The sequence below is a fragment of the Bombina bombina genome, chromosome 3 (genome assembly GCF_027579735.1).
Source record: "Bombina bombina isolate aBomBom1 chromosome 3, aBomBom1.pri, whole genome shotgun sequence".
In the NCBI taxonomy this organism is placed as follows: Eukaryota; Metazoa; Chordata; class Amphibia; order Anura; family Bombinatoridae; genus Bombina; species Bombina bombina.
Genome location: NC_069501.1, coordinates 1,041,402,266 through 1,041,427,076, shown reverse-complemented (window position 1 = coordinate 1,041,427,076; position 24,811 = coordinate 1,041,402,266). Strand labels below are relative to the sequence as shown.

General features: G+C 39.2%; 1 protein-coding gene across 1 annotated transcript in view; it reads right to left on the bottom strand.

Annotated features, from left to right (window-relative positions):
• Window positions 1–1,659: 1,659 nt before the first annotated feature.
• The window catches only part of SLC48A1 (solute carrier family 48 member 1), a 66,404-nt gene continuing 43,252 nt past the window's right edge, over window positions 1,660–24,811 (bottom strand). The window contains exons 2-3 of the mRNA XM_053708261.1: window positions 5,683–5,850; window positions 1,660–4,379 (exon numbers count right to left, since the gene is read on the bottom strand). Coding sequence (XP_053564236.1) covers window positions 4,243–4,379; window positions 5,683–5,850 — 305 coding nt within the window. The 3' untranslated portion in view covers window positions 1,660–4,242. The remainder of the gene's footprint in view (window positions 4,380–5,682; window positions 5,851–24,811) is intronic.

The window sequence follows — 24,811 nt, the reverse complement described above, 5'->3', positions numbered from 1 at the left end:
GTCCTCTTAGGTATTGCACTAGACTTATATGATTCAAGTTTACTTGCTTTCAAGATTGAATAGTGACAGTGCGGATCCCAACACTCTCATTGTATGTATGTATGTATATAAATTTATGTATATGTGTGTATATATATGTATATATATATGTGTGTATATATATATATATATAGATAGACTTTTAAACATTCAAAAGTGCTCATAAACATAGCTGTTTTTAAGAAATACAAAATATATTAACCCATAGACACTTGTCCACTTAGTAGCAGACAGCAAAACTAGTACTGAAACATATCAGCAGAGGTAATGGAATAGGAGTACAACGCTGATCTGAAAAGGGAGGCAGAAGAGGAGTTCTCATGAGGCAAAAACATTGTATCACGAGGCAGTACTCAAATTAAATGCCTCTGACGAGCATTGTATTCTGAGGGGAACTGGGCTTCAATATGCTCTGAAGTGCCTTTCACTGAATAAATCAAGCACCTCATCTTATTTCAACCACCTCCAACGGAGGCAAAGTAAAAATCTAAGGTATGCCTCTGTATGCTAACACATGCTTTATTTAAGTTAAAGGGCACAGAGATATTAACACATATTTAGTTTATCTGTCTTACTCATGTTTATAGTTGGTTCATACTTTCTGATCTGCATGGCTTGAAAAATGATATAGTACATGTGGAATGTAGTCAGAATAAAATGTAGGGAATTAGTCAAAATATTGAGGAGCTATATACACACACAACTTTACAAGCCAGGTATTTTTTCATATACATATATAACAAAGTTATAACAATGGTAGCCAGGAACTCAGTATTATGAATTGTTGCAATTTGTAAAACCCTGCTACCACATATACTGTAAGTATAACTAACCCAGCTCTGTACAAAATATACCTGCACAGATGGTCCCTGTATATCAGCAGTAGACAGGAATTGATCACCAGTATTCCCTGCTCTAATATAGAAACATTTATAGGGACTGCCCTAGCTCTGTCACCTTGCTGGTCAGTAAAAGCAAGTGGACCAGCCTCATTCTACCCTCCTCCACCAGCTTCATGCCAGCCATCCCCCACAAGGCAAAGAGCAAGTAGACTACCCCTTCCTGCTATCACTGGGAATGTAAACTGCAATAGGCATCTGCAACCCCTGCTGGAGAAGTTACTACAGCTGATTTTGTGGAAAAAGTGAAGTCTTCTTCTTCTCTTGTTTTAGTTTCTTTTCTTTGGAAATGTAAAACTTTTTTTTTGTACCATTTAATATTGGGACATCTGTTAACTGGAGAACATCTATTTTCAGAAAGTAAATTAAAACAATTTGGACAGAACTTTTAAGCAACTAATTTCCACAATTGAGTTTAGAAGGAACATAAAAAAATCCCTAGAGATGGAGCAAACAAGACAAATATATTTTTCCTTGGAAAAAAAATGATGAACTGTAGACGGCTGTGGTGTTGCCAATACTGACTGATGGAAGGATGGGCCTCTGAATCATCCAGTTAATTCAACCATGAAAAGATGAGGCAAGGCAAAAAAGATAATAAATAATAAACAAAACATACTTCACTGTGTAGATGAACGTTCACTAGCAGTATAATTAATTACAACTGATTTGAAACACAGGACAGATGTAAATTTAATTTTTTTTTAAAAAATGAAATCCATACTTCCAAATATGTTTTAATATAAGCCTGAACCTAAAATTATAAATTTAGGCAAACATACAAAACGTAATAAAATTAATGTTTTGTGCTTTAATTATAATCAGATATTTTTTATGTGGGGATATTCAAATGTGTTACTGAAAACACATTACTTTAACAATGGTCTGTGACCTAAATTGTGTGACTTGAACTTTTAAATGTCTACAACTACAGGTACTTTGATTAAAAGGACATCAACCCAAATTTTCTCTTTCATGATTCAGATAGAGCATACAATTTTACACAACTTTCAATTTATTTATTTTATCAAACTTGATTCTCTTTCGCTCGGTATCCTACGTTAGAGCAGAAATGCACTGCTGGGAGCTAGCTGAACACAGGTGAACCAATGACAATAGGCTTATATGTGCATCCATCAATTAGCAGCTAGACCACAGCTGCTCCAGAGCCTACCTATGTATGCTTTTCAACAAAGGATATGAAGGGAACAAAGCAAATTAGATAATAGAAGTAAATTGAAAAGGTTCTTTTTTTTATATGGAATGCTCTATTTGAATCATAAAAGAATAGTTGTGGGATAGGATTTGTTGTGCTAGGAAGAGTAGCATTTACATTTTAACGAGCAGCATGCTAAAAAAAATAATACGATTCAGATAGAGAAACTGACTTCTTTTTCATTATAGTATCTTTGTGGAAGTGTAGCTCCTTTCCATGAAAACATACTGTGGCAACAACAGGAGAGTACACTAAATAAATAATGTTACAGGCATTATTGATAAATTTGCTGTCATACAGTGCTCATGATACATGCACACTCCCAAGCCTACCCCGCTTGAGGAACAGTAAAGTCAAAATTTAAACAAACGGATTGGATAGAGCAAACATTTTTAATTAAAATTTCCAATTTATTTATTTTATCTATTTAGCATTGTTCTCTTGGTAGCCTTTCTTAAAGGGACAGTATACACCAATTTTCATATAACTACACGCAATAGACAATACTATAAAGAAGAATATGCACAGATACTGATCTAAAAATTCAGCATAAAACCTTTTAAAAATGTTCTTAGAAGCTCCCAGTTTAGCACTGTTGATAAGGTTAGGCTGAGACACCAAGTGAAAGGGGCTGGGAAAACAATATGAGCAGACCCCTCCCTGCATATGAAAAGACAGATACCATACAGGAGCCAGCAGGAGTCTGTAAATGTGTGTATACATCTGTGGGGCTTGGTTAGTGTCTGAAAATCAGCACAATGTTATTAAAAAAATAAGTAAAACTATACATTGTTCAAAAACACTACCATATGGGCTATATAAATGGATCAAATAGAAAACATTTATGAAAAAAGAAAAGAAAAAAAAAAAAAGATCTAGTGTACAATGTCCCTTTAAAGAGCATTTCTAGATACCTGATAGCAACGTTTGCAACTATGTATAACATTGCTATAAAACATTGTGGCAAACACTGCTGCCATATACTGGTAAAGACACGTACACACGCCTATCAGCCTAAATTTACTCTTCAACAAAGGATACCAAGAGAACAAAGGAAATTACATAACGGAAAGTTGTTTAAATTTGGAATGTTCTATCTGAATCATAAAAAAACCATTTTGGGTCATTTTAAACATTTGGTGTGCTAGAAAGAGTAGCATTAGCATTTTAATTACACAACTGTTATCCTCTTGCCTGTCAGGATTATGTTAAACATTTGTAGCCAAGTGTTACAGCCCTATCTAATACAGCAGCAACACAACATTTTCAAACGTTGGAATGAAAACAGTCATATTCTAATCTTCAGCGTGGTCAAACCCACCATAATATTCTGTGACATTTCTGATGCACCACTAAAACGCAATATTATATTTTATACTAGTGCAAATATTTATAAAAATGGTCTAAGGATGAAACCCTAGTAGTTCTTGCTAACTCATTGCAACAACCCATTTGTAAAACCCATAGTGAAGTTGTCCTGGCACAAGAAGGGTCAGAATTTGAAAATAGAGCACTATATATTGTGTGAATACATTAACATACACAAAAACATTTATATATTTATACATACATGCAAACACTCATACAGATAAAACAGAAATAAATGCTTTGATGAATAAAAAATATTTAAAGAAAGCAAATCTAAGATTTTTTTTTCTGGTGTAGAGCAGAAAAAAAACTAAAGATACATTGCATGTTGCCTTTTGCAATATGCGAGTGAAAATATTGTTATCTGCCTGGATAGGCCAGAGATAAAGTGACTGTGCCAGCTGTGTTTAATTCAAAAGAGCAAGGTTCGATTTATGCAGTTTAGGGCAATTTAAACCCACCTATATGAAAAAGATAAAAAAAACAAAAAACAATAATGACTTCTTTACAAAAAAAGTATATAAAGTAAGGGTATAAAGAGATGACAAAGTCAGAGATATGAAAGCTATGTTCTTCCAATGTTCATTCAGTTTCCGTGTAGTTTTACTTCACAAACCATATAATAGCTGAATGGCAGAGAAGAAGTTGGTATTTGTATATACACACAAATAAAAAACCCTAATGCTTCCATATGTTCTTAATCATAAAAAAGTCTGTTGGTCAGAAGTCACTGAGAATGCTAATGTCAGCAAATTCCTTCCTGTATCGATGCGAGTAGAGGCTGAGCAGGAGGGCCCATTTCATGGACATGAAACTCCAAACACAGGACAAGTAGTAACTCTTTGGGTCGGTTATTGCTGCATAGACAGACAAGGGGAAAAACAAATAGGGTTAGCAAGCTATAATGCACAGAAATTAATACTTAAATAATAAATATTTCTGTCAATTCAACCAATTTTTTTTTTTGGGGGGGGGGGGGGGGGTAATATCTATAATAATATGGTTTTATTTGTGTTTTTGCTATACAAAGATACTTTTATTTTGTGTGGAAATATACAATTTACGTTGCCAACGGATTCGACATTAATGGCTGTGTGTTGAATTATTTTGATTATTTTGAGGGGACAGCAAATTTACACTGTTATACAGGCTGTAGACTCACTACTTTACATTGTAGCAAAGTGTAATTTCTTTAGTGTTGTCACATGAAAAGATATATTAACATATTTACAAAAATGTGAGGGGTGTACTCACTTTTGTGAGATACTGTATATGCCAACTGACTGACAGATCGTTTTAAAGTAATTTCAGAGACATTTACAAAATATGTTTTGGGAGCTAGAAATGTAATTTTTTTTTTTTTAAACTGTATAAATTTTAAGATCATGGAGAGAAGCAGATCATATTTATACAAATGTATACACATTTTACATGCCAGCAATCAGAAATTGCACTTCTCAGCCGTTAGCAGGAAGTAAGTCAGCCAATTAATATGAAGTACACAGTGGATAATATATTTGTTTCAATTTAAACTGAATTTATTTTACTTTTTCCCCCAAGTGGAAAAAAAAGCCCCCGAATATCAACATGTTTAAAAGTTAACTGAAAATTAAATTGTAATGATTCACACAGAGCATGCAATTTAAATACATTTCTAGTTTAATTCTAATTTGTTTTGGTATCCTTTGTTTAAAAAAAAAAAAAGCATACCTAGGTAGGCTCAGGCACAGCAATGCACTACTGGGAGGTAGTTGCCAATTGGTGGATGCACATTTAGCACATCAGTTAGCTTCTAGCAGTGCATAGCTGCTCCTTCAACAAAGCATACCAAGAGAATAAAGCAAATTTGATTTAAAAAAAAAAAAATGTACTTTGTTAAACTTAGTTGTTTAAACTGTATGCTCTAAATGAATAATTAAAGAAAATAGTTTGGGTTTCATGACCCATTAAGTGCTGCTCTTTCATATGAATAAGACATTTTTTAAGTGAAGCATCCCTTTAATAATGGGCATGTTGTGATAGGAGTACAATTTTATCAGTGTTTGGTTTGTGTCTCCCAGATAAACAGATTCAGCTACGTAGTGTAGTTTATGTACTACTCATGGCCACAACAAATAAACATTAGCAGACCCGGTGCCGCCCATCCCTCGCGATACTTACACTGGTGTGAAGATATGGCGATGGCAAGAAATGCTATGAAGGCCACAAGTGCCAGAAACAAGAAGAGCATTCCAATACAGAAAAAGAATCTCAGCCCTTTAAGCCACGTTCTCCAGAAATCTTGCACATACATGATGTGAGTGATGAGGGTCCAGAGCGCCAGCACACCTGACAAAGAAAACGCAATGTGCTCAGCAAAAAATGCACATGGATGGCAAATTTACATTTTTATGATTTAAAAATGTTTTTTTTTTAAAAAAAAAGAACACAAAACCCCCCCACAAAACTTTACAATTTACTTCTGCTATTATATTTACATCTTTCTCTTCATATACTTTAGACGTTCCTTTAAATGAGAGTATACTAGTGTATGCTCAGGAGTGTGCACGTCCAGCCTCTAGTCTATAGAGGCCGTTAAGGCAACAAATGTTTCTAACAATACAGTTCTCAAGATGTGCACGCTCCTAGGCCTAGCTCAGTATGCTTTTATGGAAAAGACTATGTTTCAAAGGATAAAAATAGAAGGTGGTACGTTTGATAACAGAATAGGAAAAGTTAAATTGAATTTACCTGAACTATTGATTTCTACATCCCTTTAAATGATCTCTTATTAGTAATAAATGCACCATTTCTCGCATATACACAAAAAACAACAATTAAATATTATTTGTTCCCAGGTGTTTCAGTGAATATTAAAAGACAGGAAATGAATGTTTGTGTGCATTAACTGATAAGGGCACACACCCACAAAAAAAAAAAAAAAAAAAAAAAAAAAAAGTATCATGGCAAGAACACCTATTTAAAAAAACAAAAAAAAAAAAACAAAAACATAAATTTATGTAAGAACTTACCTGATAAATTCATTTCTTTCATATTAAAATGCCTATAAATACACCCCTCACCACACCCACAAATCAGTTTAACGAATAGCCAAGAAGTGGGGTGATAAGAAAAAAAGTGCGAAGCATATAAAATAAGGAATTGGAATAATTGTGCTTTATACAAAAAAATCATAACCACCACAAAAAAGGGTGGGCCTCATGGACTCTTGTTAATATGAAAGAAATGAATTTATCAGGTAAGTTCTTACATAAATTATGTTTTCTTTCATGTAATTAACAAGAGTCCATGAGCTAGTGACGTATGGGATAATGACTACCCAAGATGTGGATCTTTCCACACAAGAGTCACTAGAGAGGGAGGGATAAAATAAAGACAGCCAATTCCTGCTGAAAATAATCCACACCCAAAATAAAGTTTAACAAAAAACATAAGCAGAAGATTCAAACTGAAACCGTTGCCTGAAGAACTTTTCTACCAAAAACTGCTTCAGAAGAAGAAAATACATCAAAATGGTAGAATTTAGTAAAAGTATGCAAAGAGGACCAAGTTGCTGCTTTGCAGATCTGGTCAACCGAAGCTTCATTCCTAAACGCCCAGGAAGTAGATACTGACCTAGTAGAATGAGCTGTAATTCTCTGAGGCGGAATTTTACCCGACTCAACATAGGCAAGATGAATTAAAGATTTCAACCAAGATGCCAAAGAAATGGCAGAAGCTTTCTGGCCTTTCCTAGAACCGGAAAAGATAACAAATAGACTAGAAGTCTTACGGAAAGATTTCGTAGCTTCAACATAATATTTCAAAGCTCTAACAACATCCAAAGAATGCAACGATTTCTCCTTAGAATTCTTAGGATTAGGACATAATGAAGGAACCACAATTTCTCTACTAATGTTGTTGGAATTCACAACTTTAGGTAAAAATTCAAAAGAAGTTCGCAACACCGCCTTATCCTGATGAAAAATCAGAAAAGGAGACTCACAAGAAAGAGCAGATAATTCAGAAACTCTTCTAGCAGAAGAGATGGCCAAAAGGAACAAAACTTTCCAAGAAAGTAATTTAATGTCCAATGAATGCATAGGTTCAAACGGAGGAGCTTGAAGAGCTCCCAGAACCAAATTCAAACTCCAAGGAGGAGAAATTGACTTAATGACAGGTTTTATACGAACCAAAGCTTGTACAAAACAATGAATATCAGGAAGAATAGCAATCTTTCTGTGAAAAAGAACAGAAAGAGCGGAGATTTGTCCTTTCAAAGAACTTGCGGACAAACCCTTATCTAAACCATCCTGAAGAAACTGTAAAATTCTCGGTATTCTAAAAGAATGCCAAGAAAAATGATGAGAAAGACACCAAGAAATATAAGTCTTCCAGACTCTATAATATATCTCTCGAGATACAGATTTACGAGCCTGTAACATAGTATTAATCACGGAGTCAGAGAAACCTCTTTGACCAAGAATCAAGCGTTCAATCTCCATACCTTTAAATTTAAGGATTTCAGATCCGGATGGAAAAAAGGACCTTGTGACAGAAGGTCTGGTCTTAACGGAAGAGTCCATGGTTGGCAAGATGCCATCCGGACAAGATCCGCATACCAAAACCTGTGAGGCCATGCCGGAGCTATTAGCAGAACAAACGAGCATTCCCTCAGAATCTTGGAGATTACTCTTGGAAGAAGAACTAGAGGCGGAAAGATATAGGCAGGATGATACTTCCAAGGAAGTGATAATGCATCCACTGCCTCCGCCTGAGGATCCCGGGATCTGGACAGATACCTGGGAAGTTTCTTGTTTAGATGAGAGGCCATCAGATCTATCTCTGGGAGCCCCCACATTTGAACAATCTGAAGAAATACCTCTGGGTGAAGAGACCATTCGCCCGGATGCAACGTTTGGCGACTGAGATAATCCGCTTCCCAATTGTCTACACCTGGGATATGAACCGCAGAGATTAGACAGGAGCTGGATTCCGCCCAAACCAAAATTCGAGATACTTCTTTCATAGCCAGAGGACTGTGAGTCCCTCCTTGATGATTGATGTATGCCACAGTTGTGACATTGTCTGTCTGAAAACAAATGAACGATTCTCTCTTCAGAAGAGGCCAAAACTGAAGAGCTCTGAAAACTGCACGGAGTTCCAAGATATTGATCGGTAATCTCACCTCCTGAGATTCCCAAACTCCTTGTGCCGTCAGAGATCCCCACACAGCTCCCCAACCTGTGAGACTTGCATCTGTTGAAATTACAGTCCAGGTCGGAAGAACAAAAGAAGCCCCCTGAATTAAACGAAGGTGATCTGTCCACCACGTTAGAGAGTGTCGAACAATCGGTTTTAAAGATATTAATTGATATATCTTCGTGTAATCCCTGCACCATTGGTTCAGCATACAGAGCTGAAGAGGTCGCATGTGAAAACGAGCAAAGGGGATCGCGTCCGATGCAGCAGTCATAAGACCTAGAATTTCCATGCATAAGGCTACCGAAGGGAATGATTGAGACTGAAGGTTTCGACAAGCTGTAATCAATTTTAGACGTCTCTTGTCTGTTAAAGACAGAGTCATGGACACTGAATCTATCTGGAAACCCAAAAAGGTTACCCTTGTTTGAGGAATCAAAGAACTTTTTGGTAAATTGATCCTCCAACCATGATCTTGAAGAAACAACACAAGTCGATTCGTATGAGACTCTGCTAAATGTAAAGACTGAGCAAGTACCAAGATATCGTCCAAATAAGGAAATACCACAATACCCTGTTCTCTGATTACAGACAGAAGGGCACCGAGAATCTTTGTGAAAATTCTTGGAGCTGTAGCAAGGCCAAACGGTAGAGCCACAAATTGGTAATGCTTGTCTAGAAAAGAGAATCTCAGGAACTGATAATGATCTGGATGAATCGGAATATGCAGATATGCATCCTGTAAATCTATTGTGGACATATAATTCCCTTGCTGAACAAAAGGCAATATAGTCCTTACAGTTACCATCTTGAACGTTGGTATCCTTACATAACGATTCAATAATTTTAGATCCAGAACTGGTCTGAAGGAATTCTCCTTCTTTGGTACAATGAAGAGATTTGAATAAAACCCCATCCCCTGTTCCGGAACTGGAACTGGTATAATTACTCCAGCCAACTCTAGATCTGAAACACAATTCAGAAATGCTTGAGCTTTCACTGGATTTACTGGGACACGGGAAAGAAAAAATCTCTTTGCAGGAGGTCTCATCTTGAAACCAATTCTGTACCCTTCTGAAACAATGTTCTGAATCCAAAGATTGTGAACAGAATTGATCCAAATTTCTTTGAAAAAACGTAACCTGCCCCCTACCAGCTGAACTGGAATGAGGGCCGTACCTTCATGTGAACTTAGAAGCAGGTTTCGCCTTTCTAGCAGGCTTGGATTTATTCCAGACTGGAGATGGTTTCCAAACTGAAACTGCTCCTGAGGACGAAGGATCAGGCTTTTGTTCTTTGTTGAAACGAAAGGAACGAAAACGATTGTTAGCCCTGTTTTTACCTTTAGACTTTTTATCCTGTGGTAAAAAAGTTCCTTTCCCACCAGTAACAGTTGAAATAATAGAATCCAACTGAGAACCAAATAATTTGTTTCCCTGGAAAGAAATGGAAAGTAGAGTTGATTTAGAAGCCATATCAGCATTCCAGGTCTTAAGCCATAAAGCTCTTCTGGCTAAGATAGCCAGAGACATAAACCTAACATCAACTCTAATAATATCAAAAATGGCATCACAGATGAAATTATTAGCATGCTGGAGAAGAATAATAATATCATGAGAATCACGATTTGTTACTTGTTGCGCTAGAGTTTCCAACCAAAAAGTTGAAGCTGCAGCAACATCAGCCAATGATATAGCAGGTCTAAGAAGATTACCTGAACATAGATAAGCTTTTCTTAGAAAAGATTCAATTTTTCTATCTAAAGGATCCTTAAACGAGGTACCATCTGACGTAGGAATGGTAGTACGTTTAGCAAGGGTAGAAATAGCCCCATCAACTTTAGGGATTTTGTCCCAAAATTCTAACCTGTCAGGCGGAACAGGATATAATTGCTTAAAACGTTTAGAAGGAGTAAATGAATTACCCAATTTATCCCATTCCTTGGAAATTACTGCAGAAATAGCATTAGGAACAGGAAAGACTTCTGGAATAACCGCAGGAGCTTTAAAAACCTTATCCAAACGTATAGAATTAGTATCAAGAGGACTAGAATCCTCTATTTCTAAAGCAATTAGTACTTCTTTAAGTAAAGAGCGAATAAATTCCATCTTAAATAAATATGAAGATTTATCAGCATCAATCTCTGAGATAGAATCCTCTGAACCAGAAGAGTCCAAAGAATCAGAATGATGGTGTTCATTTAAAAATTCATCTGTAGAGAGAGAAGATTTAAAAGACTTTTTACGTTTACTAGAAGGAGAAATAACAGACAAAGCCTTCTTTATGGATTCAGAAACAAAATCTCTTATGTTATCAGGAACATTCTGCACCTTAGATGTTGAGGGAACTGCAACAGGCAATGGTACATCACTAAAGGAAATATTATCTGCTTTAACAAGTTTGTCATGACAATTATTACAAACAACAGCTGGAGGAATAGCTACCAAAAGTTTACAGCAGATACACTTAGCTTTGGTAGATCCAGCAGGCAGTGGTTTTCCTGTAGTATCTTCTGGCTCAGATGCAACGTGAGACATCTTGCAATATGTAAGAGAAAAAACAACATATAAAGCAAAATAGATCAAATTCCTTATAAGACAGTTTCAGGAATGGGAAAAAATGCCAAACATCAAGCTTCTAGCAACCAGAAGCAAATGAAAAATGAGACTGAAATAATGTGGAGACAAAAGCGACGCCCATATTTTTTAGCGCCAAATAAGACGCCCACATTATTTGGCGCCTAAATGCTTTTGGCGCCAAAAATGACGCCACATCCGGAACGCCGACATTTTTGGCGCAAAATAACGTCAAAAAATGACGCAACTTCCGGCGACACGTATGACGCCGGAAACGGAAAAGAATTTTTTGCGCCAAAAAAGTCCGCGCCAAGAATGACGCAATAAAATGAAGCATTTTCAGCCCCCGCGAGCCTAACAGCCCACAGGGAAAAAAGTCAAATTTTTGAGGTAAGAAAAATATGATAAATTCAATGCATAATCCCAAATATGAAACTGACTGTCTGGAAATAAGGAAAGTTGAACATTCTGAGTCAAGGCAAATAAATGTTTGAATACATATATTTAGAACTTTATAAATAAAGTGCCCAACCATAGCTTAGAGTGTCACAGAAAATAAGACTTACTTACCCCAGGACACTCATCTACATGTTTGTAGAAAGCCAAACCAGTACTGAAACGAGAATCAGTAGAGGAAATGGTAAATATAAGAGTATATCGTCGATCTGAAAAGGGAGGTAAGAGATGAATCTCTACGACCGATAACAGAGAACCTTATGAAATAGACCCCGTAGAAGGAGATCACTGCATTCAATAGGCAATACTCTCTTCACATCCCTCTGACATTCACTGCACGCTGAGGAGAAAACCGGGCTCCAACTTGCTGCGGAGCGCATATCAACGTAGAATCTAGCACAAACTTACTTCACCACCTCCCTTGGAGGCAAAGTTTGTAAAACTGATTTGTGGGTGTGGTGAGGGGTGTATTTATAGGCATTTTAAGGTTTGGGAAACTTTGCCCCTCCTGGTAGGAGTGTGTATCCCATACGTCACTAGCTCATGGACTCTTGTTAATTACATGAAAGAAAACACAACAACAACAACCACCAACACATCACAACTGTAAAATAATAACAGAGGAAGAAAAAAAAAAAACTGATTTTAATGCCCATTTATCAGAACAATTGGGTGATGATTTATATTTGGAAGAGAAAAGATATTGAACTAAATTACTATAAGGAATATTCATAACTTAAAAATGATTTTCAACTATACATTTTGTTATGGACATTAAAAGGACACCCAAAAGTTCTCTTTCATGACACAAATAGAGAATACAGTTTAAAAAAAAAAAAAAAAGTTTTCAATTGACTTCTATTATACAATTTGCTTTGTTCTCATGTTATTCTTTGTTGAAGAGATATCTAAATAGGTAGCGTGCATATGCTTGGAACACTACATGACAGGAAATAGTGCTGCCATCTAGTGCTTTTGCTAATGTATAAAATTATTGCAAAACTGCTGCAGACACGTGCACAGGTGAGCTTAGTTTCCTGCTTTTCAACAAAGGATAACAAGAAAACCAAGAAAATGTGATAATAGAAGTAAATTAAAAAGTAGTTTAAAATTGTGAGTCTGAATCGTGAAGGGCAATTGTTGAATTTTCTGTCCCTTTAGCATCAGTTTTGTGCACTTAGTCCTCAAACTGATGCAGTTGCATTACTAGCCATCTTAGCAGTTTGATAACATTTGTGTGTTCAGAAAAAAAGAGTGACAATGTAACTTCTCTAGAATTAGAATAGAATTGTACAAGCCTTTTTTTCCTATGCAAAATTAACAACAACATGCACAAATGTGCACTCATGAACAAAAACCCTTATGTTGATGCCAGAGTTTAAGTTCTCATTAAGATATTCAAAAGCAAGGAAAATTCCCAACTTGATAAACTTCCCCACATGAGAAATTTAATGACATCACCAGACATGGCTTCAATTACACAAATGTCATCCGTTCTGACCTCACACATTAAAAACATAAATTATGCTTACCTGATAATTTTATTTCCATTGTGGGGAGGAGAGTCCACGGCTTCATTCATTACTTGTGGGAATTAAGAACCTGGCCACCAGGAGCAGGCAAAGACACCCCAGCCAAAGGCTTAAATACCTCCCCCACTTCCCTCATCCTCCAGTCATTCTGCCGAGGGAACAAGGAACAGTAGGAGAAATCAGGGTATAAATGGTGCCAGAAGAACAAAACTAAATTTAGATCCGCCCACCGGAGCCACGAGCAGGAGCCGTGGACTCTCCTCCCCACGTTGGAAATAAAATTATCAGGTAAGCATAATTTATGTTTTCCATCGAAAGGGGAGGAGAGTCCACGGCTTCATTCATTACTTGTGGGAACAAATACCTAAGTTCTAGAGGACACTGAATGAAAAACGGGAGGGCAAAAAGAAGGCGGACCCCAATCTGAGGGCACCACAGTCTATAAAACCTCTCCCCCAAAAACTGCTTCCGTTGAAGCAAAAGTCCAAATTTTAAAAAAATGTTGTAAAAGGATGTATGTAAGGCGAACCAGGTAGCCGCCTTTCAAATCTGCTCCATAAAGGCCTCATTCTTGAAGGCCCAAAACAAAGCCACAGCTCTATCAAATGAGCCGTGATCCTCTGAGGAGGCTTATGTCCCGCTGTCTCATAGGCTAAACGAATCATGCTCCTCAACCAAAAGAACAAAGATGTTGAAGAGGCTTTCTGTCCCTTGCACTTCCCTGCATACACCACAAAAAGAGATGTCGATTGTCTGAAATCCTTTGTAGCCCGAAGATTACAAAGGCTCGAACCACGACCAAATTATGAAGTAACCTCTCCTTAGGAGAAGAACAGCCTTATTAGCATGAAAAAACAAATAAGGAGGCTCAAATTTTAACGCCTCCAGCTCAGAGACTCTGCGAGCCGATGCAATAGCCAACAGAAAGAGAACTTTCCAGGAAAAAAAAAAAATCTTAATGTCAATAGAGTGCATAGGTTCAAACAGAACCCTCTGCAACACCCTCAGAACCAAGTTCAAGCTCCAAGGAGGAGCAGATTGTCTAAAAACAGGCCTGAACAAAAGACTGAATATCCGGAAGCTCAGCAAGCCTCTTGTGTAACAAAACAGATAATGCCCAACTCTGTCCTTTCAAGGAACTGGCGGCAAGCCCCTTCTCCAGTCCATCCTGGAGAAAGGACAGAATCCTGGATACCTTCACCTTGTGCAAAAGATATCCATGCTTCTCACACCAGGACAAGTAAGTCCTCCACACCATATGATAGATGCAACGAGTGACCGGCTTCCTGGCCTGAACGAGAGTATCAATCACTCTCTCAGAAAATCCTCTCCTGGCCAAGACTAAGCGTTCAATCTCCATGCAGTCAGCCTCAGAGAATCTAGATTTTGATGTTGAAAGGGACCCTGTATCAACAGATCCCTGCGACAGGGTAACCTCCATGGAGGAGACGATGACATCCCCACAAGATCCGCAAACCACGTCCTCCGCGGCAACGACGGAGCAATCAGAATAGCCGAAGCTTGCTCCTGCTTGATGCAGGCCACTACACGAGGTAGAAGTGGCAACAGTGAAAAAATGTAAACTATGTTGAACCCCCAAGGCACCGCTAAGGAATCTATCAGCTCTGCCTGGGGATCCCTGGATCGCAACCCATATCTGGGTAGCTTGCAATTGAGTCTGGACGCCATGAGATCTATCTCCGGCGTCCCCCATCTGTGAAAAATCTCGGCAAACACCTCGGGATGGAGAGACCATTCCCCCGGATGGAAGGATTGCCTGCTGAGAAAATCTGCTTCCCAGTTGTCCACACCTGGAATGTGGTTTGCTGAGGGCGAAGAGATGTGGGACTCTGCCCATTACAATATCCGAGAAACCTCCATCATTGCTAGGAAGCTTCCCCCCCCGATGGTTGAAGTAAGTCACCAAGGTAATGTTATCTGTCTGGAACCTGAATGACCCCAGAGGAGGCCATGCCTTCAGAGCATTGTAGATTGCTCGAAGTTCCAGAATATTGATCGGGAGGAGAGACTCCTCTAGAGACCACTTTCCCTAAACCATCCTGGCACCCTAAACAGCTCCCCATCCTGCCAGACCCGCATCTGTGGTCACAATCCCCCAGGACAGTCTCAGGAAGGATGTCCCTTTGGGACAGTTGTTCCGGACAGATCCACCAAGGGAGGGAGTCCCTCGCCCAATTGTCCAGAGAAATCTGTTAGGATAGGTCTGTATGATCGCAGTTCCACTGTCTCAACATGCACAACTGAAGAAGAGGTGTTAGATGGAACCTGACAAATGGAATGACATCGATGCTGGACACCATGAGCCCGATCACCTCCATACTCTGAGCCACAGAGGGACTGGAGGAGGACGCAATCTTCCTGCGTCGCTGATCTTGTGAAATATCCTCATGGATATAGAATCTATTATCGTTCCCAGGACCTCCACCCTGTTGCTGGGAATCAGGGAGCTCTTTCCTGAGTTTATCTTCCATCCGTGAGATTGGAGCAAAAGAAGCAAGGCCCTCAAGTGATCCTCTGTGAGACTGAACGGCGGTGCCTGGACTAGGATGTCGTCTAGGGCGCCACAGCAATGCCTATGGATCTGGCTACTGCAAGAAGCGCCCCCAGAAGCTGTGTGAAGACTCTCTGGGCTGTCGCAAGGCTGAAGGAAAGGGCCACAAACTGGAAATGTTGGTCCAGAAATGCAAATCTCAGGAACCTGAAGTGATCCCTGTGGATTGGCACATGAAGGTAGGCATCCTTCAAGTCTATTGTCATCATGAACTGCCCCTCTTGCACTAGGGGCAGAATAGATATGATCGTTTCCATTTTGAAAGATGGAATAGCCAGAAACTTGTTTAAACATTTTAGGTCAAGAATCGTGCACTCCTTCTTTGGGACCATGAAAAGGTTTGAATAGTACCCTAAATCCCTTTCTGCTGGGGGTACTAGTACAATAACACTGAGAGAAGAGAGATCCCTCACACATTCTAGAAAGGCGTCTCTTTTCTAGTCTGGAAGACAGATTTGACAGGAGGAATCTGCCCCTGGGCGGATGAGATCTGAACCCTATCCTGTATCCCTGGGCGATAACCTCCAGAACCCACGGGTCCTGCTTAGCAGTCAAGCAAATGATTTGCATATTGGCATCACAAATAAAAGAATTGGAGACCCTCAAAACCTTAATTCTATATCTCGTCGAGGGGAGTCTCCCGCTCGACTATGTCCAACAGAGATTCGCACCATCTCTTCGAAGCAGCAGTTTTGGCAAGGGGTGACTCTACCCCAAATTGAGACAGAAGATTTACATAGACCGATTTCAGTTGAAGAAGTTGTCAACGCGATAAAAAGGTTAAAATTGGGGAAAGCACCTGGACCAGACTCCTTGCCCGCGGAGTTTTATAAGCTTCTGCTCGAACAGATCCCAACGGTTCTAGTTAAATTATTCAATGAATACTTTATAGGGAGTAAGTCCCAATCTTCCTTATTTGCAGAATCTAACGTAGTCTTGATACCCAAGAAAGGTAAAGATTTGGAACTTCCTTTATCATATAGGCCTATCTCACTTTGGAATCAGGACTATAAAATTCTTACATATATCCTGGCTAGTAGACTGAAAGTCCCTTTAGGATATATGGTGCATCCTGACCAGACCGGTTTTATGATGGGTAGAAATCCCGTTAAAAATTTAAGGAAAGTCCAACTGGTCCTTGATTTTTATTGGAACAATTATGAAAGACAGAGACACTCTCCTAAGCCATCCATCATTTGGGATCATTTACTCACGGTATTGGGTAAATTTGGTATATCAGGCTCTTTCCATCAATTTATTAGGCAGTTATATAATAAGCCATCTTCTTCAATTATAGTGAATGGAGAAGCTACCGAGAAGATAACTCTGGGTCGTGGCACTCGGCAAGGGTGTCCCCTGTCGCACTTTCTCTTTAATTTATCCCTTGAACCGCTGGCAATTTACCTAAGGCAAGAATTGCAGGGCATTCAGCTAGGAAGGCATAAGTTAGTTCTATCTCTCTTTGCTGATGATCTTTTAATATTTCTCAGTAATACGGCGACGTCTATTCCGCGATTATTAAAAATTTGTAATTTGTTTAGCTCATTCTCAGGGTATAAAATAAATTATGGAAAATCGGAAATTCTATGGATACGTAAACCTATAGGTCAAGCTAACCATCCTTTTACAGAATCTACCCAGATTTCTTATTTAGTAATCAAGCTAACTAGGGACCCTAATCTCTGGTATGAGTTCAATTTCAAACAATGTATTAAGGCCTTAGCAACCAAACTACAGAGTTGGAGCAACCTCCCGCTCTCACTTACATCGCGAATTATGCTGATCAAAGTGGTGTTATTCCCCAAACTCCTGTATTTTTTGCAGAATCACCCACTCCTGTTATATAAGAAAGATTTGATCTTTCTTAATCAGTCTTTCAATCAATTTATTTGGCAAGGTAAGAAACCTTGGATTTCTATATTTAAGTTAACTCTACCAAAAGCTTTTGGAGGGATGGCTTGTCCCCACCTGAAATTTTACAATTATGCAGCGGTAGCCAAGTTTGCTCTAGATTGGATCACTGAAAAGTATCTCGTCTCATTCTATGAGATGGAATCTAGCCTGATAAAACCCTTCACATTAAAGGCTATTATACATCATACAGCTAGCAAACTACCCGATAAAATTAATCAGTTAACGACTTTCAAATTTATTATACAGGCTTGGCAGAGCATCTGTAAGGAGCTGGCAATAGATTATCGGAAATCAGAATTTCTACCAATTTTAGGCAATCCAAGTTTTCCAGCGGCTTTGGTTCCTTCGACATTTGGGGCATGGGCGGAAAGAGGAGTGATTTATGTATCACAGCTATGTGAAAATGACAATTTTAGGCTCAGTTCGTTTGAGAGTATCTCTCAACAATTTGGGCTCCTAAGGTCAAGTTTTTTTGCATACCTGCAACTCAGGCACTGGCTTGAGCAATTGAGACAAGAAACAGGTCCTGAGATAAACAACAGTAAGGTTAAGCAAGTTACAATACATTATCGTGAGGGGGGGAACACTATCTCTCAATTGTATGATAAGATTATGAAATCCTTGGGTATGAAGAACATCGAGGCTTTGACGATTAAGTGGGCCGAAGCAAACTTGAGAGTAGAGAGTGAGACCTTAAAGCAAAGTATTATATTTGTTACTGGTGCTACATGTATGAGTGCATGGAAAGAATCGCATTTGAAAATATTAAATAGGGCCTATCTCACGCCAGCTAGGCTGGCAAAATGAAGTCAGGTTAAAAGGAATTGCCCTAAGTGTTGTAAAGAAAAGGCAGACTTAACACATTGTTTCTGGGATTGCCCTAAAATAACCCAATTCTGGCAGAAGATTAATTTTTGGGCTAATAAGATAATGGGGGTAAAGTTTAAACTGACTTTAAACCAGATATTCTTTCTATGTAACTATAGTGTGGCTGTTCCCAACAATAGATTTATTAACTTACTCATACTGACAGGTCGGAATTTAATCTTGAAAAACTGGAGAAATCACATTTCACCCAAATTTACAGACTTCCTGAAAGAACTGCAACATCAAATGGTGATGGAACAATGTAACATAAGAGCTACCAATCCGAAACAGATTATTAGATTTTATAACAAATGGAAGAACTATATTCTTGCTCTCCCTGTTGAGATGCAGAGACAGGCGGTCTTTCAACACAAATCATCTACGTGGGTACAAAAGCAAATAGACCGCGGTATATTTCCTAGATCGTGGTTTAGGAACGAATAAAAATTCCCCCCCCCCCTGCCCTCCTCGGCCCCCCTCTCTTCCCATAAGTCTCCATTTAGATATTAGATAGGATTCCTATTCCAAGAATCCTATTCTTTAAAGAGGGTGAACCCATCACATAATCCTTGGAGAAGAGAGAGATAAGGGCGTATATTAAGACAAGTAGAATTTAAAAAAAAAAGAATTTTTTTTTTATTTGTTAGAGTACCATTTGAGATTAGGATCCTTATCTGTTTCACTTTTACTTTTTCTGCTATGGCTGTATTCCCTTTTTATTTTTTTTCTCTTTTCTTTATGTTAGCAGTATATGATTAAATATATACTTCTGAGTTCATATAGAAGATATTATGCAACAAATTAATGTAACAAAATGCTAAGCAATTGTCTGTATATTGTATTTTTGGTATCTTCACTCTTTTCTGTTGCAATTGGAAATATGTATGATTATCTTTTTTGATTATAAATAAAAGCTTTAAATTTAAAAAAAAAAAAAAAAAGATTCGCACCAATATGTTGCAGCTCCGGTTACCGCAGCTACCGCCGCTGCCAGCTGAAAAACAAACCCCGTGTGCTGAAACATTTTTCTTAACATGTTTTCTAACTTTTTATCCATGGGCTCTTTAAACGACGAACTATCCTCAAGAGGAATAATTGTCTGCTTCGCGAGCGTAGAGATAGCACCATCCACCTTAGGGACAGTTCCCCATAGCTCGAGCTGACAGTCTGGGACAGGGAACAACTTCTTAAAAGGAAGAAGGGGGAAAAGGAAGAACCTAATCTCTCCCATTCATTCTTAATAATGTTAGACCTTCCCGGTTCCTGTTAAGATGGCTAAGGCACCACCCTGTCCTCATATACTTTATCAAGCTTAGGAATCAAAGGTTTCTAAGGTCTAATGTAGTTTCTGTTCTGGAACCTCGAGAGTAGCAAGCTTTTGCTTCAGCAAAAAGCGCAAATTTTACATCCTAAACCTAAAATCAGGCTTCTCCGTAGTTGGAGCTTTAGATGACATAGACTGTGACCCAGAAGGAACGTCCTGTGAAGAGTCAGAATAGTCCTCGTCAGCGGATAATCTTTCCAAAATATCCATTGGAGAATATGAACCCTGGAGTTTAGCAGAACGTGGTAAGGCACTAATCACCTTAGAAACCGCCGTTTGCAGTTGACCTGCAAAATCAGGAGGCCAAAGGATCTCTCCTGTAGGAGAATTGGTTGTGTCCGGGGGCGCTGCATTTGTAATCGGAGATGAATGTAAGGAAACGCACATCACGGGACAGGGAACCCTGCTGAGAGGGGGACGGCTCAGTAGTACTAGACATCCTATTCTTTCTAGATGTCGTAACTTTATCAAGGCATGTGGAACATAGTTGAGCAGGCAGATCTACCAGAACCTCCTTGCAATAAACACAGGTATGAGACTTTGTTAAAGAAGGAGTACCCTCCAACGCGTCAGAGTCCTCCATAGCTTGCGCCTTTATTACGGACTAGATATGTTATATGACAAATGGCACCTTTATAACCTCCAATGGCTGGGACACTCACCACAGAAACCGTTTTGTCTCCTGCAACCGCCGGTCAAGCAGAGGAAGTCGAATAGGCCACACCCAGTCAGAAGGAATGCCTTGCAGGACCACCACTGCACTAGGGAGAAAAACACACCAAATTGGCTGCGCAAATACTCCCAAGAATTAAATTAAAAGTCCACCCATTGCCAGAGCCTCATCTCACACATATCGCAGCAATGACACAATGACAATATCCCTACCAGGGATATTAACCCTTGATTCTATAAAGATAAAAAGGTATCACACTGTGACCCTGTCTTCTTCGTTATCATTATGTGTATAAAAAAGTAAATTTATGCTTACCTGATAAATTAATTTCTGCTACGATATGACGAGTCCACGGATTTCATCCTTACTTCTGGGATATTAATCTCCTGCCAACAGGAAGTGGCAAAGAGCACCACAGCAGAGCCGTATATATAGCTCCTCCCTTCTCTCCACCTCCAGTCATTCGACCAAAGTTAGGAAGAGAAAGGAAAAGCCAAAAGGTGCAGAGGTGACTGAAGTTTGTAAAAAATATAATATAAACTAAATCTGTCTTAAAAAAATGACAGGATGGGCTGTGGACTCGACAGATCGTAGAAGAAATTAATTTATTAGGTAAGCATAAAATTTACTTTTCTTCTACAAAATATGACGAGTCTATAGATTTCATCCTTACTTGAGGGATACAATAACAAAGCTACAGGACATGGATGAAAGGGAGGGAACAAGACAGGAATCTAAACGGAAGGCACCACTGCTTGAAGAACCTTTCTCCCAAAACCAGCCTCAGAAGACACAAAAGTATCAAATTTGTAAAATTTGGAAAAAGTATGAAGAGACGACCAAGTCGCAGCCTTGCAAATCTGTTCAACAGAAGCATTGTTTATAAATGCCCATGAGGTAGCCACAGCCCTAGTAGAATGAGCCGTAATTCTTTCAGGAGGCTGCTGTACAGCAGTCTCATATGCCAGGTGGATGATACTCTTCAGCCAAAAAGAAAGAGGTAGCCGTAGCTTTCTGACCGCTGCGCTTTCCAGAAAAAACAATAAATAATGAAGATGATTGACGGAAATCCTTAGTCGTCTCCAAGTAAAACTTCAAGGCACGGACCACGTCCAAGTTAAGTAACAGACGCTCCTTCTTAGAAGAAGGATTAGGACATAAAGAAGGAACAACAATTTCCTGATTAATATTCATATTTGAAACAACCTTAGGAAGGAAGCAATCCAGGTTTGGTACGTAAAACCACCTTATCAGAATGAAAGATAAGATAAGGCGAGTCACATTGTAACGCTGAAAGCTCAGAAACTCTACGAGCAGAAGAAATAGCAACCAAAAACAAAACTTTCCAAGATAATAATTTAATATCTATGGAATACATGGGTTCAAACGGAACCTCTTGAAGAACACTAAGAACTAAATTCAAACTCCAGGGTGGAGCAATTGGTCTAAACACAGGTTTAATTCTGGTTAGAGCCTGACAAAAAGACTGAACATCTGGAACATCTGCCAAACGTTTGTGTAGCAAAATTGACAAAGCAGAAATCTGTCCCTTTAAAGAACTCGCTGATAACCCTTTCTCCAATCCTTCTTGGAGAAAAGACAGAATCCCGGGAATCCTAACTTTACTCCATGAGTAGCCCTTGTATTCACACCAAAAAAGATATTTACGCCATATCTTATGATAGATCTTTCTAGTGACAGGCTTACGTGCCTGGATCAAAGTATCAATGACCGAATCAGAGAATCCCCGCTTAGATAAAATCAAGGGTTCAATCTCCAAGCAGTCAGCTGCAGAGAATTTAGATTTGGATGTTGGAAAGGTCCTTGAATGAGAAGGTCCTGTCTCAATGGAAGTTTCCAAGGTGGCAGAGAGGACATGTCCACTAGATCTGCATACCAAGTCCTGCGTGGCCACGCAGGCGCTATCAGAATTACTGAAGCTCTCTCCTGTTTGATCCGAGCAATCACGCGGGGAAGGAGAGGAAACGGTGGAAACACATAAGCTAGATTGAACAACCAAGGCACTGCCAAGGCATCTATCAGTTTGGCCTGAGGATCCCTCGACCTGGATCTGTATCTTGGAAGCTTGGCATTCTGTCGAGATGCCATCAGATCCAACTCCGGTCTGCCCCATCGGAGAATCAGTGAGGCAAATACCTCCGGATGGAGTTCCCACTTCCCCGGATGAAAAGCCTGTCGACTTAAAAAAATCCGCTTCCCAGTTGTCTACTCCTGGGATGTAGATTGCTGACAGATAACAAGAGTGGGCCTCCGCCCATCAAATTATCTTGGATACTTCTGTCATCGCTAAGGAACTCCTTGTTCCCCCCTGATGATTGATGTAAGCCACAGTTGTGATGTTGTCCGACTGGAATCTGATGAATTTGGCCGAAGCCAACTGAGGCCATGCCTGAAGCGCATTGAATATCGCTCTCAATTCCAGAATATTGATTGGAAGTAGAGAGACTCCACCTGAGTCCATACACCCTGAGCCTTCAGGGAATTCCAGACTGCACCCCAGCCCAGTAGGCCGGCGTCCGTTGTCACTATCACCCACGAGGGTCTGCGGAAACACATCCCCTGGGACAGATGATCCGGTGACAACCACCAAAGAAGAGGGTCTCTGGTCTCTTGATCCAGATTTATCGGAGGAGATAAATTTGCATACTCCCCATTCCACTGTCCGAGCATGCACAGTTGCAGTGGTCCGAGATGAAAATGAGCAAACGGAATTATGTCCACTGAGCCACTGATGGCCAAGGATTGGACTGAAGGGCTCGGCATGTATTTAGAATTTTTGACCTCCGTCAGAAATATTTTAATGTCTACAGAATCTATCAGAGTTCCCAAGAAGGGAACCCTTGTCCGTGGAATTAGTGAACTCTTTTATAGGTTCACCTTCCATCTGTGAGTTCTCAGAAAGGACAACACTGTGTCTGTATGAGATTTCGTCAGATGATAAGTTAATGCCTGAATCAAAATATCGTCCTGATAACCACCAGAAGGGACCCTAGAACCTTCGTGAAGATCCTGGGTGCTGTGGCTAACCCGAAGGGAAGAGCCACGAACTGAAAATGTTTGTCCAGGAAGGCAAACCTTAGGAACTGATAATGATCCTTGTGGATAGGAATATGAAGGTATGCATCCTTCAAGTCCACGGTAGTCATATATTGACCCTCCTGGATCATTGGTAAAATTGTTCGGATGGTCTCCATCTTGAAGGATGGAACTCTGAGAAACTCTTGAGGTCTAAAATAGGTCTGAACGTTCCCTCTTTTTTGGGAACCACGAAAAGATTTGAGTAAAATCCCTGTCCCTGTTCTAATGGGACGATTTACTCCTATTACGTCCCTGTTCTAACGGGACGAATTACTCCCATAGTAGAGAGGTCTTTTACACAACGTAAGAACGCCTCTCTTTTTATCTGGTTTACAGACAACCGTGAAAGAAGAAATCTCCCTTTTGGAAGAAAATTTTTGAATTCCAGTTGATACCCGTTGGTCACGATTTCCAGTGCCCAGGGGTTCTGAACATCTCTTACCCAAGCTTGGGTAAAGAAAGAAAGTCCGCCCCCTACTAGATCCGGACCCGGATCGGGGGTCATCCCTTCATGCTGTCTTTGTAGCAGCAACGGTCTTCTTGGGTTATTATACCAAAAGAGAGGGAAAGACCTCTCTGCAAGACTGCACTTATAGCACTCTTTGCCTGGACTAGTGATGGAGAAATTGGGAATTTTAAAATATAACTTTTATTGGATATATTAAAATAAAACAAAACACTCAATTAAAAACACCCTGTAAGTAGAAGGCCTATTCCTTGATCTACTATCAGCCTTTGATATGTTGTAGGTACTTAGAAGGAAATTGCTTAGGCAGGGAGTTATAAAATGTGACCACTTGTGCAATAATAATTTAAATACTCCGTCTTGATATTTATGTGTCAAATGCACTTATATCTGAGTATCTTTAAATATTATTAGATTGTGCTGGGTATTGGAATTGAATTCACTGCTAGTAATGTTCAATGAACTCCACAGTGTATATCAGGAGTAATGTGAAAAATTTCACTTTATTACTGTCTGTTATTCCTGTTTCTTCTTTTATTAAAGTATAGAGAGTTAAGATATTCAGAATAATCAGGTCTCACGTGACAGTTTATGATCTTGTGTTATTAGTTATATTGATGAAAATTGAG